Genomic DNA, 18263 nt, shown 5'->3' on the forward strand with positions numbered 1-18263 from the left:
AATACAGTCACACCTATACACACACTCACACATACATGCATCTGTATGCAAACATGTACAAGGGAGGCACTGCCCATATACACACGCTGAAAACCTTACATACACAGGCTGTCAATGAATATAAACAATTGGGGCTCATGCCCCACACACCAGAAAGATTTACATGCAATACCCAGCTATAAAATATACATATACTACAATTCTTTTTTTTCCAGAAACCTTTTACAGAATATAAACTTCATATGTTTCATAATTATAGCTTTAGGAACATGGTGATTCATCCCACCATATCCACTCTCTCACTCACACTCCCACCTGTCTTCCTGCTACCTCTCCTACTCTCATTCTTACTTTTCACTAAGATCTATTTTCAATTAACTTTATACACATATGATATGACTAGCTCTATGTTAATTGAAGAGTTCAACAAATAGTTTAAAAAAAAAAAACCTCTCCTCAATAGTGGCGACAAGGGCTGTTCAAAGTCAGTGCTCTCAATTTTATTTCTATAGATTGTCGTTTACATGCTCTATTAGTTATTATGGTGTTTGTCCTTCTGAGACTATCTTTTTTCACTAAGTATGACGTTTTTTAGTTTCATTCATTTTATTGCAAATGACAGGATTTTGTGCTTTTTTTGTTTACTGCTGTGTTGTATTCTATGGAGCATATACCATAATTCTTGAAAGCACATATAACCTACATAGTTTGTCTATTTCCAAACACACACACACTCAGACACACACACACACACGCACACATATTGAAACCCAATGCCCCCAAATACATATTTCTTACGTTCTATAACCTAAAGTACATAAAGAGCCATAAACAAGCTGTATCAGATAAATAAGAACACAACGTCAATGCTAGGATGATACATGGAAACATCATTACCAAAGTCTTCAAGAGTTATGCTCCAGAGTAAACATAAAGTATATGAATACCTTATGTACATTTGCCAACAAAGCTCATGAATTTGTGTCAACCACTCAAGATACATACACACAAAAACATAAAACACTAAATATCCCTGTACACAGACTAATACACACTCAACTAACAAATATAAACATACACATGCATACATGCACACTCCCAATCACAGAATATATATATATATATATATATATATATATCTTCAAAATACAACCTCCTGACTACACACCCCAAAATTTCCAAAATATTTAGAAACACCCCAGAATTCTTCCCAGTGTGCATAAGTTTTTCAAAATGCACATGTGAGGGAACTTTCTGAAGATCTCTTATATGAATGGAAGTAGAAATTTTTTGCAAAAAAAGCAAACTTTAAATTCCACGTCCAAGATTTTTTATATTCCCTGTACGTACAACCCCAAATCATCTGCATATACATAATCATGCAAAACAGAGTACTCACATGGCTATAACGCCTCCTTTTCCCTGAATACAGAATCATTCACAGCCCAAAACTATATAATCAGTTCCCCAAAATCTTTACAAATCTGCCCTCACACTTACAATATGCCTAAACAACCACTAAAAGTCACCATCAACCCACACATAACTGCAAAGTATACTCCCAGTAAAAAAAGGATTCTTTATCCCAAATACACAAATTGCATTGCACAGCCAAATAAACTTTTTATACAGCAGCTATGTACATGCAGATAATTCCTGCAAGCTCATTTCACACATATACACAAACACACACATAAACTGTAATATTCTTGGGAAAAACAGATAAAATATTCTTGCAAATCCAAAGTTACTAACAACCTGCAAATCCTTGAGTGCACATGCCTCAAATACACTCAACAACACAGACTCACAGGACCAATGCCGAAGCCTATTTGAGGCTGAGCAAGTGTCTGCAAGGACATCATCCCAGGCCAGCTCTCTGCTGTGGCCCGGGAGAGCAGTGGAGGCTGGCCCAAGTGCTTGGGCCCTGCACCCCATGGGAGACCAGGAGGAAAAACCTGGCTCCTGGCTTCAATTGGCACAGTGTGCCGGCCGCAATGCGCCGGCCGTAGTGGCCACTTAGGGGGTGAACCAACAGAAAAAGGAAGACCTTTCTCTCTGTCTCTCTCTCTCTCTCTCACTAACTCTGCCTGTCAAAAAAAAAAAAAAGAGAGAGAAAGGGAAATCTAGATTCATACTGAGCACCAGGAGTCAGCCATGTGGAGGAGCATGCAGGCCAGGAAGCATGGAGCGGGTAGCCTGAAGGCCACGTGCCTTGGAGGCGCAGGGCAGCATGGGCCCACACTGGCAAAAGTCCAAAAAGCCAAAACAGAGAGTGAGCCCACCGTGTTCCAGGCCTTTAATCCCCTTCCAAAAGGGAGTAGTTAATACCCTGATTGGCCAGTGGGCACACAGGTGTGGCCAGTTAGGGGCATGAGGTCACAGAGGGGCGTGGTGAAGGGGTGGTCTTCCAGCTCACAAACCTAATCAATTTTATCCTGTATGCCTGCCTACAACAGTTGCAGTGAGCACTTGGATCCCCTCTGGACTGCAGTCCTGAGACTCTTGTCCACGCCTTTCCACCTGCGGTGTCCTTTCTTTCCAGTGCATTTTTGGGTTCCATTAATGAACATGCTGGGAAAGATGCTAGACTTGGGAAACACTGGTTCTGGCTCCTGACTGGTTTCCTCAAGTTTTTCTCATGGTATCTTCTGTACTCAATAAATTTATTTAATACAAAAATTTCCAGTAAGTGTTGACTGACTAATATTTTCACTGCAAATTTGTAGTGCCTCTCTAAAACCTATCACTAGTTCAGGAGACTAAACGAGAGTAATTCAAGATCATGGTGAATGGCTGAAAAAAAATCTGACATGAAAAGATAAACAAGTTTAACATCATTCTCAGAACTTTGTATCATGGTCAACCTTACATCGTGTTCAATCAATAATTTCATATTTCAGGGATGGAGAGGCCAATTTTTGCATCCAGCACTTCAGAAAGTTGTAGTTTGGGCTCCTTTATTGCAAATGTATTCCTATCCTACCTAGAATTGCATGTTTGGTATGTAGACTTCAAGGAGTGGCAATTTGGTAGAGTTGCACAGAGTGCCTTGCAAAGCGAATAAAAATGTAAGTGCATGTAAGCACATGGTTCATGCTACAGGACACGAAAGACCTGGGCCATGCCCCAGTGGGAAGTACCGTGTTTTACCTGCATTCCTGCACAGTGGCAAAACTTAAACTGTGTGGGGACTTGGTACTTGATAGAAATATTCTCTCAATCGTTTAGATACCGAATTGGTAGAAAACCAGGAACCAAGAAAGTGCCAGGGCTTGAGATGTGACCTCATACTGCCACACAGTTGGGGGAAGAACCCTGGATCTGGACTTGCAATGCACTGCTTTTCCCTTCAGTGGGGCTGCTCTTATGTGTTCATGCAACTCTGCAGTATAATGCACAAATAACTTAGCAAGGGGTGAGAAGATTAATTATTGACAGAGGACAGTGGAGTGAATGACAGTGAAGAACTGTCCTGAAACCATCTTCTCTTTGGACACACTGTCCATCAGTACATACAGCAATGCTGCTACAGCAGGGAGATGGTATTCCGGGGTGTGGTTGCAATCCTTTGGAGTGTGTGTGCCTTGTCTGTTTTGAGTAACTAGTACTTTTCTACTATAATGAAATATGATTACAATTTCATAGCATTTTGACACTGATAAACTGGCAATTCTTCACAATATCACAATATAAATGATTCAACTTTCTGATAAAGGGATGTGGCAATGACACCCACACTGATATAACCTCATGAGATGATAACTACATTCTGTGATGTAGTCAAGATGGGCCAGATAGATGGGAGTGACAGACTGAAAATGAGAAGTGCATTTGGCTTGGGCAGCAGATTTTTAACTCCTCGAGATTCAGGGGCTCTAGGAAAGCCCAGTAAGTTTTATGTTAGGGCAGAAGAAAAAGTCATTTGCCTCTCTGTCCCTGACATACAGCTCACATTCCACTAAGGATAGATATTCAGTATTCTAGGATGGCTACTGCAAATTCAGTATCATCAAAAAGGACTACAGTTCTGTTTCCTTGCAACTACTGTACTTGGTCATGGAGCCACCCTGACCATTCATTCACTCTCTTTACTTCAAGTTCTCCTTTTAAGAGTTAGAAAATGATAATAGCTTAATATTACACTGTGTAGGCAGCAATTTCAGATACAATGCAGGGAACCAATGACATGTAAAATAATAAAAAATCAGATAAATAATAAAAAATTTAAATCCATGGATAATGATTATATTCAAAACTACCTCTCTAACCTGAAATTCAAATTCAACTTGGCATCATTTGTTTATATTTGATAAATTTGGACACACAGCTCTTTTGGGTACTAGGATTTTTTTTAAAGAAGCAGACAGGCAGATCAGCAGAGCTCCTAAACTCTGCTTCACTCTCCAATACCTTCAAAGTCTAAGTCTATGCAACCACAATGCTGGGAAATCAAACTTGGAAATCAATCCAGGACAGTCACTTGTGTGCTTGTACCTGAATACTTGAGCCTTCCATTTGCCTCTGGGTGCAGGAAGCCAGAAGGGAAAAGGAGCTGTGAGTCACAACCAGATACTCTGATATAAGATAGGGATGTGTTGACTGCTAGAAAAATGCCTGGCCCTAGGGTACTTGACATTTTATGAACTATACAACTTCTTGTAAGAGGTATCTACGGCATAAACCAAAGGAAACACACACATATCCATTCTGAATTTCAGAACAATTGCTTTCCACAAAATAAAGCAAAGATTTCCAAATAAAAATACTATCTGTATGCATACAGTAATGAATTTACACATTACAGGGATTACTCTGGAAAATGGAAATCAGTGTCCAGTATCTTTGGTGCGAGGCTGACTAATATCTGCATGTTCCATTAAAATTTCAAAATAGTAAACATTTTTGCATGTTACAGTATGAAATGAACAATATTACACACTGAACAACAAACACTATCAGTAACAAAAAGCAAAATTTTCGGGGTTAATCTGCAGACTATAATATTATTCATTTTTGAGTGAGGCTTTATTGAAGGGGACCAAGGTCAGACAGTCCTTTGGAGAATGCAGGGACTTCAGCAGAGGCGAGACGGACTCCTGCAGCGTGACGTGCACACAGCAGCCCAACACCCGGCTGCTGAGAGGATCTCCCTGTGTGACTCTCCATCCTCTACTGTCCCTACGCAAGCCTATGCTGATCACACCATGGGTTCTGAAATGGAGGAGCAAGGGCAGCCCTTCTGGGACATCCTTAGAGCCTACTTGCCCACATGGGAAGCAGGGTGGGTGAGGACTGCCAAGGAAGGCTTCTTGAGACGGAATGGAATTAAAGGGTCACCAAGTACGATCTTCCTGTTGGGAATCTGAAACGCTTTAAAATGGCCTAAAGACACAGACATCCCTTGTGTATCAAAGGTGTGACTTGTGGTTCTAGCCTGCCTGCCAGAACCCCCATGGAATGTGTCCCCAGCCACACCCAGGCCATCTCTTGCCTCCCCTCCCCCACCAGGGAAGCCTGACCCCAACATTCCGTTCCAGTTACCTTTAAATTTGTCCCAGCAGCAGTTGGACTCTGAGCAGCCCGCTCCCCGCCTCGGTCCTGAACTGGTGATTTCCCACTGTGGAGGCGGCCAGCCAGCCCTGCTGAGTGTCCAAGCCCATGGAGACAGCTCCAGGAGGAGGTAAGTGTCAAGGGGAGGGGCTGTGAAACCAGATTCCCTGTCACTCCTGTGACCCATGGGAAAGCACACTAGACATTTCCCCTGGGGACAGGGGATTGGGACAAAGGAGAAGGCGGGCAGAACCCTGGTTCCACACGCACGGCTTCCCTAGAGAGGCTCCGCTAACTCATGTTGACCTGAGGATGCTAAAAAGGTTGAGAAGCAACTTTGACTTGGATCACGATGCCCCGGTGCAAATGTGTTGGGTGAGGAGAAGAGGCGGGTTACACATGGGTTGATTCTTTGGACAACAGAGAAGCAAACAGGCCACCTGTTTGAGCACGGGTTCGCAGAAGGAAGAGGGATGGCGATGTGGTGGAGACAGAGGGAGGGCTCAGGGGAGACCAGAGCCCTAGCCTTCTTCAGATCCTGGAGCTTGCCCTCAAGGTGCTTCTGAGAGCTTTTCCTTAGGTGTCTCAGATTCCCGCAGCACAGGGGAGACACAGAGCTGGCCATCAGATGCCTCACGGCTGTTGACTTCCCTGACCCCCTCTGCAGTTAGCTCTCCTCGCACGGGTCAGGCTGGGGGTTACCCCCACCCCCTCGGCCACAGCCTCCCAGCTCCTTCCCACCCAGTGACGGCTTCTTCCTTTTCTAGTAGCTGTTGTCTTTTCTTCCACAACAGGGTTGCCACTTACTGTCACCTGCATATGGCTTGGGCCTCCCTAGTTCCCAAACAATTGCTCCCCTTTACCAGATGCTCACATGTCTCATTCACTTTACGCAAACCACATTCCACGGTGGGCCCTCTGTCCAAGTCTGCCTTGAACAACACTGCGCTTAGGGGCCGGCGCCGTGGCTCACTTGGTTAATCCTCGGCCTGTGGAGGCGGTATCCCATATGGGCCCCGGGTTCTAGTCCCGGTTGCTCTTTTCCAGGCCAGCTCTCTGCCATGGCCCAGGAGGACAGTGGAGGATGGCCCATCTGCTGGGGCCCCTGCACCCGCATGGGAAACCAGGAGGAGGCGCCTGACTCCTGGCTTCGGATCGGTGCAGCACCGGCCATGGCTGCCATTTGGGGAGTGAACCCACTGAAGGAAGACCTTTCTCTCTGTCTCTTTGTCTCTGTCTCTAACTCTATCTGTCAAATAAAACAAACAAACAACACTGCGCTCAGTTTCCTATCTGCACTCAGGAACGCCCATCTGTGTAGTGTGGCCGATGCAACGCACAGCTGTGTACTGTGGTTGATGTTCAAAGGGAGCTTCAATAAGAGTTTTTTTTTTCTTTACTTCTTCTGTTAAGATGTGCTGTATTTGTTTTATGGTGGAGTGACAAAAAGAGGACCGATAGAGACAGATATAGAGATGGGGGGAAGATGGACAAAGAGAAGAGAGACAGCATTTCCATTTGCATGCTCACTGGACCAATGAAGAAAAGACCCAGGGCTGGGGCCTGCAAAGTCAGACCCTGAGAACCTCCAATGGGGCTCCCAAGTGCATGGCAGGAATGCAAGTACCTGTTCCTTCTTGTGGTGCCTCCAAAATATATTAGCAGAAAGCTGGCTTAGAAGCACACGATCGAATGGAAAGCAGCACTCTGCTATGGGATGTGGGCAGTCTGAGTGGAAGATAACCTGCGGTGCCATAATGCCAGTCCTCAGTTTTCTTGCCAACAATGCAAACAGTAGGGCCGGTGCTGTGGCGCAGTAGGTTAGCCCTCTGCATCCCATCTGGGTGCTGGTTCTTGTCCCCGCTATCTACTTCCAACCCAGCTCTCTGCCATGGACTGGGAAAGCAGTAGAAGATGGGCCAAGTGCTTGGGCCCCTGCACCCACGGGGGAGATCCGCAAGAAGCTTCTGGCCCCCAGCTTCGGTTCGGACCAGCTCTGCCTTCTGTAGACATTTGGGCATTGATCAGAGGATGGAAGGCCATGCTGTCTCTCCCTCTCACTGTCTGTAACTCTACAGCTCTCGAAGAAAAAAAAAGAGTGCCAAATGTATAGTACAACTAAGAAGGTACTGTTCAATGTGACCACAAGAGTTCAATTCCTTAGGCACGTGTGCTACGTGTACTGTTTTCCTGGACTAGGGTTTGTGTGGGTCCTCCACAGGGCTGAGTTCCAGACAGCGTTGTCCTACCTCCTGCCTCGCCCATTTCTGCAGAAATGCCCCGGGAGATTGTGCGCGGAAGTGAAAGCTGAGTGTTCCTTGCTGGGAACCTGGTGTTTCTGGGTCCCGGCGAAGTGGACGGGCAGGGTCTGGTGGATCCTTGACAAATGTGGGAACAGAGCCTGAGATTCAGTTGGCACTATGTGCAGACTGCGCCATTCCTCCATTCCCATGGGCCTCAACTGTAGAGACTGCTCTTGTATTGCAACAATCGGCTCTGGAGAACAGGAGAGCCTCCCTCTTGAGGGCAGGGGCCCTACTCCAGTCACCCCTTGCTTTTGTCTCCACAGCGTCTCGAGTGCTGACACCCGGCATGACTCTGCATCCCGGCACCTCCACGTTTCCCCTGATACCGCCACCCTGTCCCCACACCACTCTCGGCCCAGCAACCCAGACGCCCTGGGGGCAGCCACCCCCATGCCTCCTGAATGCAGTGTTCCCACCAGGCAGCCAGCTCGTGCTACCTGCTGCTTTGCCAAGGATGCCCATGGTGGCAGGAGATGGTGGCTCCGGCCCAAGTGAGGCTGGGAACTTCAGTGTCATCAGCCCAGCTACAGCTGACGGGAGGCCAGTGCAGCCCCCGCACTCTGAGCCTGTGCTCTTCAACCAGGCCCCTCTCAACTGGAGTGCCATGGGGGGTCTCTGTGAGGCAACACAGCATCCTACCACCCTGCTTCTGCCAGGCTCTTCAGTGCAGAAGCTGGTACAGCCTGTGCCAACCACTGTGCACACGCAGGCTGGCCAGGGGGGCTACTGCCCAGACCTCCATCCTGTGGGTCCTCCACCACCAACCACCCAGCCTGCCCCCGTGATGTTGTTTCCAGTACACCCTGGACCAGAGCCTCCTGGCGGGGACCCGCAGTGTGGCACCGCCGCCTCCCAGGCCAAGGCCTCACTCAAGGCCTCCCGCAACCCCACAAGCGTCTATATGAACTTCCGGCGCTGGCAGCGTTACAAGGCCCTGGCGCAGAGGCACTGTCCACAAAGCCCTGATGCTGAAGCTCTGTCCTGCTTCCTCATGTGAGTGCTCTGCTCTGGGAGGCCCATGGGCTGGTAAGGTCAGGCTGCCTAGGGTTCTGGAAGGAAGCTCTTGAGGCAAGGAGAAGCCTGTGAGAAGCTTGGTTCCCAGCAGGGTGTGTCTTGTGCAACCCTGACAGTTTCAGGGGCTTCGCTCACTGGATCTGCCCCCTCCTCTGAGTGACAACACTTCCAGAACCTCCATGGTCACATTTCCAGAACACTCAAGCTCAGGGAGGACCCTGGGATCACGAAAGCCACGCTTTGGAAGTGCGCATCAGTCGCCACGGCAACCCCTGCCCACGGCCTGTCACACACACACACACACACACACAGGTCACAGCTCAGAGATTTCATGAGCTGGGTGATCAGAAGGGCAGGCACCCAGGAAGACTTTTCCCCAGCCCACCCGCACTCTGCTGCGGATGTGCAGAAGGACCGCAAGGTGGTCGGGGACACACACGTGTGTGCTGGGGCTGCATCACTTGGGGCTGTCCTGGTCAGTCACACACATACCCATCTCAGGGCCCTCATGCAGCAGGGCATGATGTTCCCCCCACAGGGCACAGCAGAGAGCGTCCACAGGTTTAAGTTCATGTACACAGCAGATGCCAGGGGATGTGCTCTGCCTGATAAAAGGAGAAAAATAGCTCCTGCAATCATCGTGAGGAGCAGGCCTCGGGGAAGAGGGAGAGAGACAAAGCGAATGTCCTGTGAACAGGGTCTGAGTGGATCCTCAGCCTTAGACGCAAGCCCCTGGGCTGCTGTGCAGGTGAGAGAGAGAACTTCCTCATTGCCACAGTCACCTCTCTTCCCCAGGCAGCACTGCGGGTGTACTCCGCGTGCACCACTTTAGACACAGCCCACCTTGCGTGACACGAGGAAGGTGTTCCTGCCACTCCATGCCTGTGGCCCTACAGTGCTTGCGAATGAATGGGATCCACATTTGGGGACCCAATCATCCCAGCCCCCTGTCAGCATCCTCTTAGGAACACAATTGCCATCCGTCCACTCCACCATCCAGGATCTCCCCGTCTCCCTGAACCCTGGGCCCTGGGTCTGTCCCTGGAGGAACCAGGGAGGGCAGAAAATCTGCAGGGGCCCCAGGCACCTGTGAGTCCAAGCATCTAGTGTGCTAGAAAGTCTCAGAAACCCGAGGTTGTGACCTTGCCCCTACAACCTGACTCAATGCTCAGCACTAGGGCCCAGGGACTTGATTCTTAGCGCCAGGCACAAGTCATTCTGTGCAGTGTCTCAGTAGCCTTGGGCGGCCCTGCACAGTCCCTCACCCCAGCTGACTGTGAGCCACAGATGTCCATGTCTGGCATTTGTCCACCCTAGCTCAGGAGGCAGGGAGGCCTGGCCTCCTGATATGCTGATCCTGCTGAATTACAGCCCCGTGCTGCGGACTCTGGCCCAGAGGAAGCCCACCATGCCACTGGAGGAGGGCCTGCGGTTTGCCATGCGGGAATGGCAACACAAGAGCAACTGGGACCGCGCGATCTTCTATGAGATGGCAGAAAAGTGAGTCGGGGGCCTTGAGCGTGGATCTGCGAGTTCGGGGAGGGTGGATACGGGGCTAGGCCTGATTCCTTGGGCCTGTCAACAGAGACACTAAGAGGACACCTGTTCCGATACAACCCCTGCCTGGGCCCTGCTCTCCCCAGGAAGTTTCCACCACCAGCTAGATTCTGAAGAGTTCTCTGTGTCCCATCCACACAAGTTCCTCCCCCACTTAGCTGGCTGCTCACCCAATCTTGATATTCGACCTGGAGGTTGCACGCCCTGGCCTGGTGGGCTGGCCCTGGCCTGGTGGGCTGCACTTGTCAGCACACACACACTTACAGGAGGCCAGTTCTGTTTCTGCCCTTCCAGGAAGGTCCCGCGACTACCTGCACGTCTGGGTCCTCTGCATATCCCCCCAAGATCCCCGGCCTCACCTGTATCGGCAACTCGCACTCTCTTGCTGTTGAAGTTCAAAGTGCCACACCCAGCAGAGTCCACTGTGCGTCCTCTGACCCACGGAACTGTGCCCATGTGACAAGCTCCCCTGGCCATGTTCCTTCTGCCTCATGCCCTGGAGCTGGCAGATATTGAGCAAAGCGTTCTCACATGCCGTTGCAGAGCGTTCTACAGAATGGAGCTCGGTCCCAGGGAACTGCAGGCTCACCGTGGGGCCCCCACTCTGTCTCTCAGGCATCCCATCCAATAGACCGTGAACCAACACTCAGCTCTCAGAGGACATCCCTCTCAGCTAGGCTTACCCACACTCCTGCTTCTCCCTGAACCTCACCCCTGGTCTTCATGCCAGAACTCACACCCAGCCTAGTCCCTGAACCTCGTCTGTGTCTCAGAGTCGTCTGGCAGGAATCACGTGCTGACCGGCTTCTGGCACCACACCTGATGTGCATCTGCATAGGGAATGGCAAGGCTGCAGGGAACCACCTTGCTCACATGCACCTGCCATGGGGCAGAGAGCCCTCATCACAGGCCCTTTGAGTGCAGGGGGAGTGAGATGTTCCCAGAACGTTTGTCCTGCTGGCAGAGCCCAAGGTTCACACATCTCTGCCATCATTTGCTGGCTGCTGGGCTCAGAGCCTCAGACCCTCCTAAGTAGGTTGTGTCCCTTCTTTCCCAGATTCATGGAGTTTGAGGAAGAGGAGATGCAGACTCAGAAGCGGACATGGATGCAGGGGAAACTGTGCAAGCTACCCCCAGGCCCACTGCCGCTGGTTCCACAAGGGCCCCCAGCCACAGTGGCGGTCCAGCAGCCAGGTAAAGCTTCCCGCTTCACCACACAACCCATGAAGAAGGCAACGGGGACCAAACGCCTCCATAACCACCCCCGTGGGAAGTTTCTCTCCAGAGCAACGTGTTTGCTCTTTCCTGCAGAAGGTACCACAGCGTGCCCAGGTTCCTAATGCTTTGCACATGATCTGGATATTTCTGTGGTCATTGGGACTGCCACTCACCCCTCACCTCTCCCAGCACCCAATACAGTCTTCCCATGGCCTGAGGCATGAGCAAGAGAGCACAGAGTGTTGCTGGCTGGCTGAGCGGTTCTCCAGCTCCCATGTCCTCTCATGGCGCCAGGGTCAGGGCGCACTGCCCCAGCCTGATAGCTTGTGTCTCCAACAACTGACTTTCCTAATGGGGGCCATGGAAGGCCCAAAGCCCTGACCTCACACTGTATACTGCATCCACAGGGTGTGGCCCCAGGAATGCCAGCTCCAAGGCCCTGCCTGCCTGTACCCTGCCACAAAGACACTGGCAGCCTCAGGGCAAGGTGCCCAAGGGGATGCCCACTGAGACTGTGATGGAGGACGTGGACATCAAGGATACACCAATGCGGCCTGATGGACCCACTGAAGAGGACAGCTTCTGGAGTCCTAGGGAGGAGGGGGACTATCCAGACCCAGAACTGCTGAGCTACGTGGAGAAGCTCATCTCTCAGGAGGACTTCATTGCTGAGGTGGGCTGTGAAATTCTGAGGTTTGTACGTAACTTGGGGATGAACACGACTCACCCTCCGAATGCACTAGGTGACTCAGTTACTGCCGTCTCTGTGTGTGTGTTGTGTGTGTGTGTTTCGTGCATGTTTGGGTGTGCAGCTGGTTTTCCTATCATCTATAGTACCAAACGTGGATGCTGCAAGGGTATGCACTGCTTTCTGCTTCTCCTTGCAGCCCCTTGGTTTTCAGATGCTTCCTGTGCAGCATAGATCTCTTTCTTCCTTTTCAGGTGGAGGCCATCATTCAGCCCCGATTCCTGGAAGAACTGCTTTCCCCAGAGCCACAGCTGGATCTCGTGGCCCTATCGATGGAGCTGGAGCAGGAGGAAGGGCTGACCTCTGGCCAGGTGAAGGAGGGAGGGACGTCGAGCGAGTAAGGCAGGAGTGCAGGGACAGCAGGCGGGCGCGGCACGTGGGGCAGCAGGGAAACCATGGGAGCAGGCCCAGCGGATCCATGTGGGCAAGGTGGGACAGCAGGTATCTAAGCGATCGAGCTACAAGTAGGTAGACTGTGGGAAGGAGGGACCCCTTAGTGTAGGCGCAGGGAAACTGTCTAGAGCTACCCTCCCTGGGATGTGTATTTTCTGGCAATTGATTCAGGCAGGCTGCAGGTGCAGACACATGAGTTGGGCACAGGGACAGGGGAGGCTGCGGCGCTCTAGGGTGAGCAAGGGCAGCACAGCCAACTTTCCCTCTGTGAAACCAGCCCAGGGACTCTGCCCTTCCTGCTGCCTCCTGAATGCCCTGCGCTGCACCTGCCAATGCCCTGGCACCTGCTGCAGAGTCATTCACTCAGTGCCTTTTTCCTCCTGTAGGTGGTGCAGAAGACGTTTTGGCCTGTGACTGGGAATGGGGCTGCGGGGGTAACCCCCAGTCAGGCTGCACCTGTACGGCACCCCAGTCCTGAATCCACAGCCTGCCCAGGTGCAGACAGGCACGACCAAGGCCCACAAAGACGTGTCAGTTCTGAGACCTGCCAACAAAGGGCATCGTCTCAGGAACCGCGGAGACACGTGGTCCCACCCAAGCCCCTCTCCAGATCTACCACTGCTGTTTCCTTCTCGGGGCAACGGGAGTGCCTTTCACGAGGGACCACTAGGCCCACTTCTATCCCACCAAGAAACAAGCCTGCCCCAAGAGGGCCAAAGGCTGCTTGGGGATTCACAGTCGAATCCTCTACTGATGGCACCAGACCAGCAGTGGGCACGGCCACGGAAAAGGATGAGGAGCTGCCCAGCCTGGACTTCTTCCTCGATTCCCAGCGTCACCTGCTGCCTCTGGGTCTTGACCAGAGCCCTGCTGAGGCCCCTTCTTGCCTGGGACCACAGCAGCTCCAGAGAGTTCCCGAGTCCCTCCGCTACCAGGGAAGAGGCCAGACTTGTGCTGCCAGCACCACGGCCAAGTCGAAGAAGCGAGGTTTGCGGGGAAGCCCAGGCCCTGCCCCAAAGAAGACCTGCTCAGGGCCTGGACGCAGAGCCACTGAGGGGCAGGCCCTGGCTCTGGGGTTTGTGGCACAAGCCCAGGCTCAGAAGAGAACCCACGGCCCCTTGGTCACCAGGAGGAGGAAGAAGCAGCATCGAGGCCAGGAGGGCAGGCGGGCTCTTGGGAGCCGGCCCATACGTGCAGCCTGAAGGATACGGGCCCTCCCTGTGTCCTGTAATCCAAAGCGCAAAGACATTCACTCATCCAGTGCTGCACCTGCTCCTAAGACTGGGGGGCTGGTGGCGGGGGGTGGAGGGGTGTGGGAGGGAAGGGTGGGACAGCCAGCTGCCAGGGACCTCTTGGGTGGGGTGGGTAGGTGTACCTTTGGGGCATTATTTATTTGAATAAAGGAAGTTCCATTGAGAATGCTCTCGGGGCTGCTGCTCTCTGTCATGGCAGCAGTCGGGTGATGGTTCTGAGGAAGGAGGGCCTGCCTGGAAGCCGCTGCTGGTGCGTGTACAGGTGACTCGCCTGGGGCACACAAGCATCTGAAGCAGTCGAGTTAGAAGAATGTGGGGACCGGGGAGCTGGTGCTAAGAGTGCGTGCATTTGGGGCTGTGGAGAGCAACCACAAGGCAGACTTTGAACCATGAGATCGTGGCTTCTCTACGCATCTGCTCACCTGTAGTCCATACTTAAAAACCTCTGTAGTGCTCCCTGCTCCTCAGTCCCATAGAGCTATTGTGTGCCGGCTGACTGTGGGACGCAGGTAACGCTGTGGTGGTAGACAACCAAGAAAAGGTTCCTGAACTTCCCTGAACAGCGGCATCCTAGATGCAGTTTTCAATCCCTTAGTGTGGGAACCAGGCCCTCCATTTCTGCACCGACTTTGAACCCCCACTGCGTATCGACACACGGGTTCACTAAACAATACATAAAGAGCACTCATCCACCCTTCAAGAATCTCGGGATACCTCCAGAACCTCGGGCGCTCTGGAGTCTCACAGAAACTTCAATGCAGGCTTTTCCTCGCAGAGTTTGATTCTCAGAAAAAAACTCCCTAATCAAGCGTACACTTCAGCACAGTCCCCTCTCCTTACATTCCTCCTGCCATCCAGCCCCTCCCACTCTGGCATACTCCCCACACCACAGCTGTCACTTGTCCCCCTACAGCCACCCAACAGTTGGAAAAAAAAGAATTTGTAATGCTTACATTACACATCCCATCATTCTTGACAAGTGGAACATATTATAAAATACACATTTACACAAACAAACTGTCACACACACACCCAAACACACACACACACACACACAAAGCAGGCCATTCAAAACGTTCATGAAACATGTACTAAAAATAAGTAGTGAATGTAGTTCAATATCGGAAGCAAAATGAAATTTTCATTCCATTTTCCATCAACTTGTTGAAATACCTTCAGGATTTAGCAACGGTCTCCTACTCTGACGGATGTCTACTTGCCCACCGAGTTCAAGCAAACTAGGTTCTCTGCTTGTCACAGGGTAGTGCACACCTAAACCTATAACTACGGTCTGTAAGTTTCATTCGCTCACAGGACCACTTAGAAGACTTTGGAAACTAGCCCTCAGTGTGAGGCATAACGTGAATATATGGCCTTTTACATCCTGACAAGACAAATCATCTCAATGTCGAGTTCTTTTACTGTCAGCTGCCCTTCCTTCTGTGCTGGAGGCCACAGGACAGGAAGCCAAAGAGCTCATTCTCCCTAAGAGCCTACTTAGGATCCCCACACATGAACACTTTTCTGCCAGCAAGGCAGCTCATTGCACTGACCTTTGCCCATGAGCAGCAGTGACTCTTCTTGCTTGGGACAGGGCACAAAAGGCACAAAGGCTTCTCGGATGATTCTCGTGCAGATTCCTGTGTGTCTTCTACTGCCTGGTGGCAATATGATAGACCTTGCTTGAATCAATATTGAGATTTACTGCGTTGCCTAAATATGTAGTTTAATTTTTCTTTTTTTTTTTTTGAGGATTTTGTTGATTTCTTTGAGAGGAAGAGATACAGACAGAGGAAGAGACAGAGAAAGAGCTCTCCCATCTGCTACTTCACCCTCTGGATGATGTTGTTCCTACTTGGGACAGGAGATCTTTGTCTCTATGTCTCTATGACTCGGCCTTTCATGGAAATAAACCTTTAAGATAGACAGTCCCACAAAAAGCACCAATAAAGACAAAACACAAGACATGCACAGGCCCTGGATTCATGAAGTCACCTAGCAACATGCCAATACAAGACCTTGATCATCACATACGTACAACCACTGTGTAATCCTCCTATGCCCAAAACGTCAATGGAACTTGATGTTCCCAAACTGGTCCACAAATCCCACTGTACACCTATACCAATGTGCGCTTGCTGGAGCTGCTCTAACACATGAGTAGCAACTTACACACCAGACATAATCCCAGACGCTTTAGTGTACTTCTGATGCATCCAACGGACGCTCACCTACCTCTTTGACCCATTTTGGCATAAATCTGGCATCCGTTGCCAACGCATGCTCACAAGACAGCATGCTCTATCATCAGTCTAGGGGTAGTGAAAGCTTACAAATGAAACTCAATGGCTGACACCACTGACACACGACTGTAACCCAAACTCACATGTTAGCATTTGGCTTAGGTTCACAGCATTTGAAACTCAAGCAGGATGCACTGAGGGATGTACTTAGGGACTGGATTCAGTTTCAAGGACAGGAGCTACATCTTCGCGTACCTGGACAGGCATTCCCAACCCTGAGGAAACTTTAACAACCTCGGCCTTAGTCAAAGAGAACGACAGCACAGCTTTTAGGGTCCCCCTGTGGTCTTACTTCTCCTTAATGTTTGTTCCGGCATCAACACAAGGCGGGGAGCCATGGCCATGACACGGAGCAGCTTCCTGGGTGTAAACGCTCCTGCCACAGGGGTCTGGCCATGGATGCGACGGAGCCGTACAGGACAGTGAGGGGCTGCCTCCAGCACAGATCAAGGGGGACAGCACACTCGAGAGGGAACTATGACACAGAGCAGGGACACGACCGGTTCAGGGCAGCTATGGGCATCCATCACTCCCCTGTATCTATAAGCGGCCCTGGACCCCGCCATGATAGCCCTGGCCTTGGGTGAACGCCTCAGCCACACACCTGTGCGTCACTGGGCTACTAGGACTCAGAGGGGAGCAAGTGCTTCAGAATGAGAATTGGACATTTGGCTCATTGTAAGATACACGGCTGTTCTAACTCCTGGAAATTCCTGGGCTCTAGGTCAGCCCAGGAAGATTTATGTTACGACAGGGCAAGAAAAAGTCCTTTGCCTCCCTGCCCCTGACATGTGCTACCTTCCACTAAGGACAGACATCCAGTATTCTAGCATGGCTACTGCAAAGTTAGTAGCATCCATAGTAGCCTATGGTGTTTTTTCTTTCCAACCACTGTACTTGGTCGTGCAGCCACACTGATCGTTCGTTCACTCTTTTGACCTCAAGTCCTCTTGGTAAGAAGTAGACAAGGGGAAAGAGCGGCAAGATGGCGGAATAGGAAGGGAACACACTGATAGTCTGGGAAGAGACAGTTTAATAAAAGTGGAGATACTGCAGGTTCAAGGAAGAGTAGGGGAAGAAATAGCAGAGGAAACTCTTCCAGAACTAGTGATTCACAGTGGACCTGCGTGGAGAGTGTGGGAGCCCAAGTTCGGGACACCAGTGGCAGAATCAACACACCAGCGCTGGAACACGAGGTGAGCTGAATCTCAACAGCCCGAGACACCAGTGGCAAAACGGAAAGAGGAAACTGGGGGAATGAAGCTTGAAACCCCGTGGGGAAAATTTTACCAGGCTAACTAGAAGAGAGAGAGGAAAAAAAAAGTGACCGATACAGACTCGAGTTTCTCTCTTCTGCTCACCTCTCAAAAGCGAGCAAGACAAAGAGCAGGCGCCATTTTGGACATACGTCATAAGCAGGGCGACCTCAGGTCTGCACCAGCCCTGAGCCTAGCAGAAAAAGCTGACTCTGGTGGGGGTGAAATAACAGGAGATTAGGAACTAACTTGGCAACCCAGTGGGAGACTGCAGGAGAATTGGAGCCCACACTGAGGGCAGCAGAGATTCCCTGTGTGGTCCTTGGGAAAGAGCTTCCTATCTCTGGCTCCTGTGGGTATATCATTCGCTTGCTAACTACCTCCAATTCCGTTCAGCTATGTGGAATTACTTCCATTTTGAATCAAAAAAGAATGAAAGAAAGAGAGATTTACCATGCCTAACCTGGGAGTGTCACCTTTGGCACACCCTCAACCCTGAGGAACCAAACAGAGCTCTCAGGCCACACTCATCTCAAGCCTCTAAGGCTCCATCGAAAGCAGACAGTCCACTTATACTAGAGCCATAGTATAACAAGAAAAAACACCACAGTGAAGAAGCCAAATATGTCCAACATGCCAAACAACAAATGCAAAAACTGAGG

At 50.5% G+C, this 18263-nt stretch overlaps 1 protein-coding gene across 1 annotated transcript; it reads left to right on the top strand.

Annotated features, from left to right (window-relative positions):
• The first annotated feature begins 8145 nt into the window (after window positions 1-8145).
• On the top strand, window positions 8146-13991 carry LOC133771092 (NUT family member 2G-like). Its single transcript, XM_062206811.1, has 6 exons — window positions 8146-8852; window positions 10191-10373; window positions 11488-11744; window positions 12056-12345; window positions 12591-12707; window positions 13176-13991. The coding sequence occupies exons 1-6, from the start codon at window positions 8146-8148 to the stop codon at window positions 13989-13991; spliced, it is 2370 nt and encodes a 789-aa protein (XP_062062795.1).
• Window positions 13992-18263: the final 4272 nt, after the last annotated feature.

The sequence above is a fragment of the Lepus europaeus genome, chromosome 12, assembly GCF_033115175.1.
Source record: "Lepus europaeus isolate LE1 chromosome 12, mLepTim1.pri, whole genome shotgun sequence".
Lineage (NCBI taxonomy): Eukaryota > Metazoa > Chordata > Mammalia > Lagomorpha > Leporidae > Lepus > Lepus europaeus.

What these genes read in the sequence shown, in the direction of transcription:
- LOC133771092 (XM_062206811.1), top strand. Translation starts at nt 8,146, where the DNA reads ATGACTCTGCATCCCGGCACCTCCACGTTTCCCCTGATACCGCCACCC. An exon ending in GCTCTGTCCTGCTTCCTCAT is followed by an intron (nt 8,853 to 10,190) that starts GTGAGTGCTCTG and finishes TGTCCACCCTAG; the next exon opens with CTCAGGAGGCAGGGAGGCCT. An exon ending in TTCTATGAGATGGCAGAAAA is followed by an intron (nt 10,374 to 11,487) that starts GTGAGTCGGGGG and finishes CTTCTTTCCCAG; the next exon opens with ATTCATGGAGTTTGAGGAAG.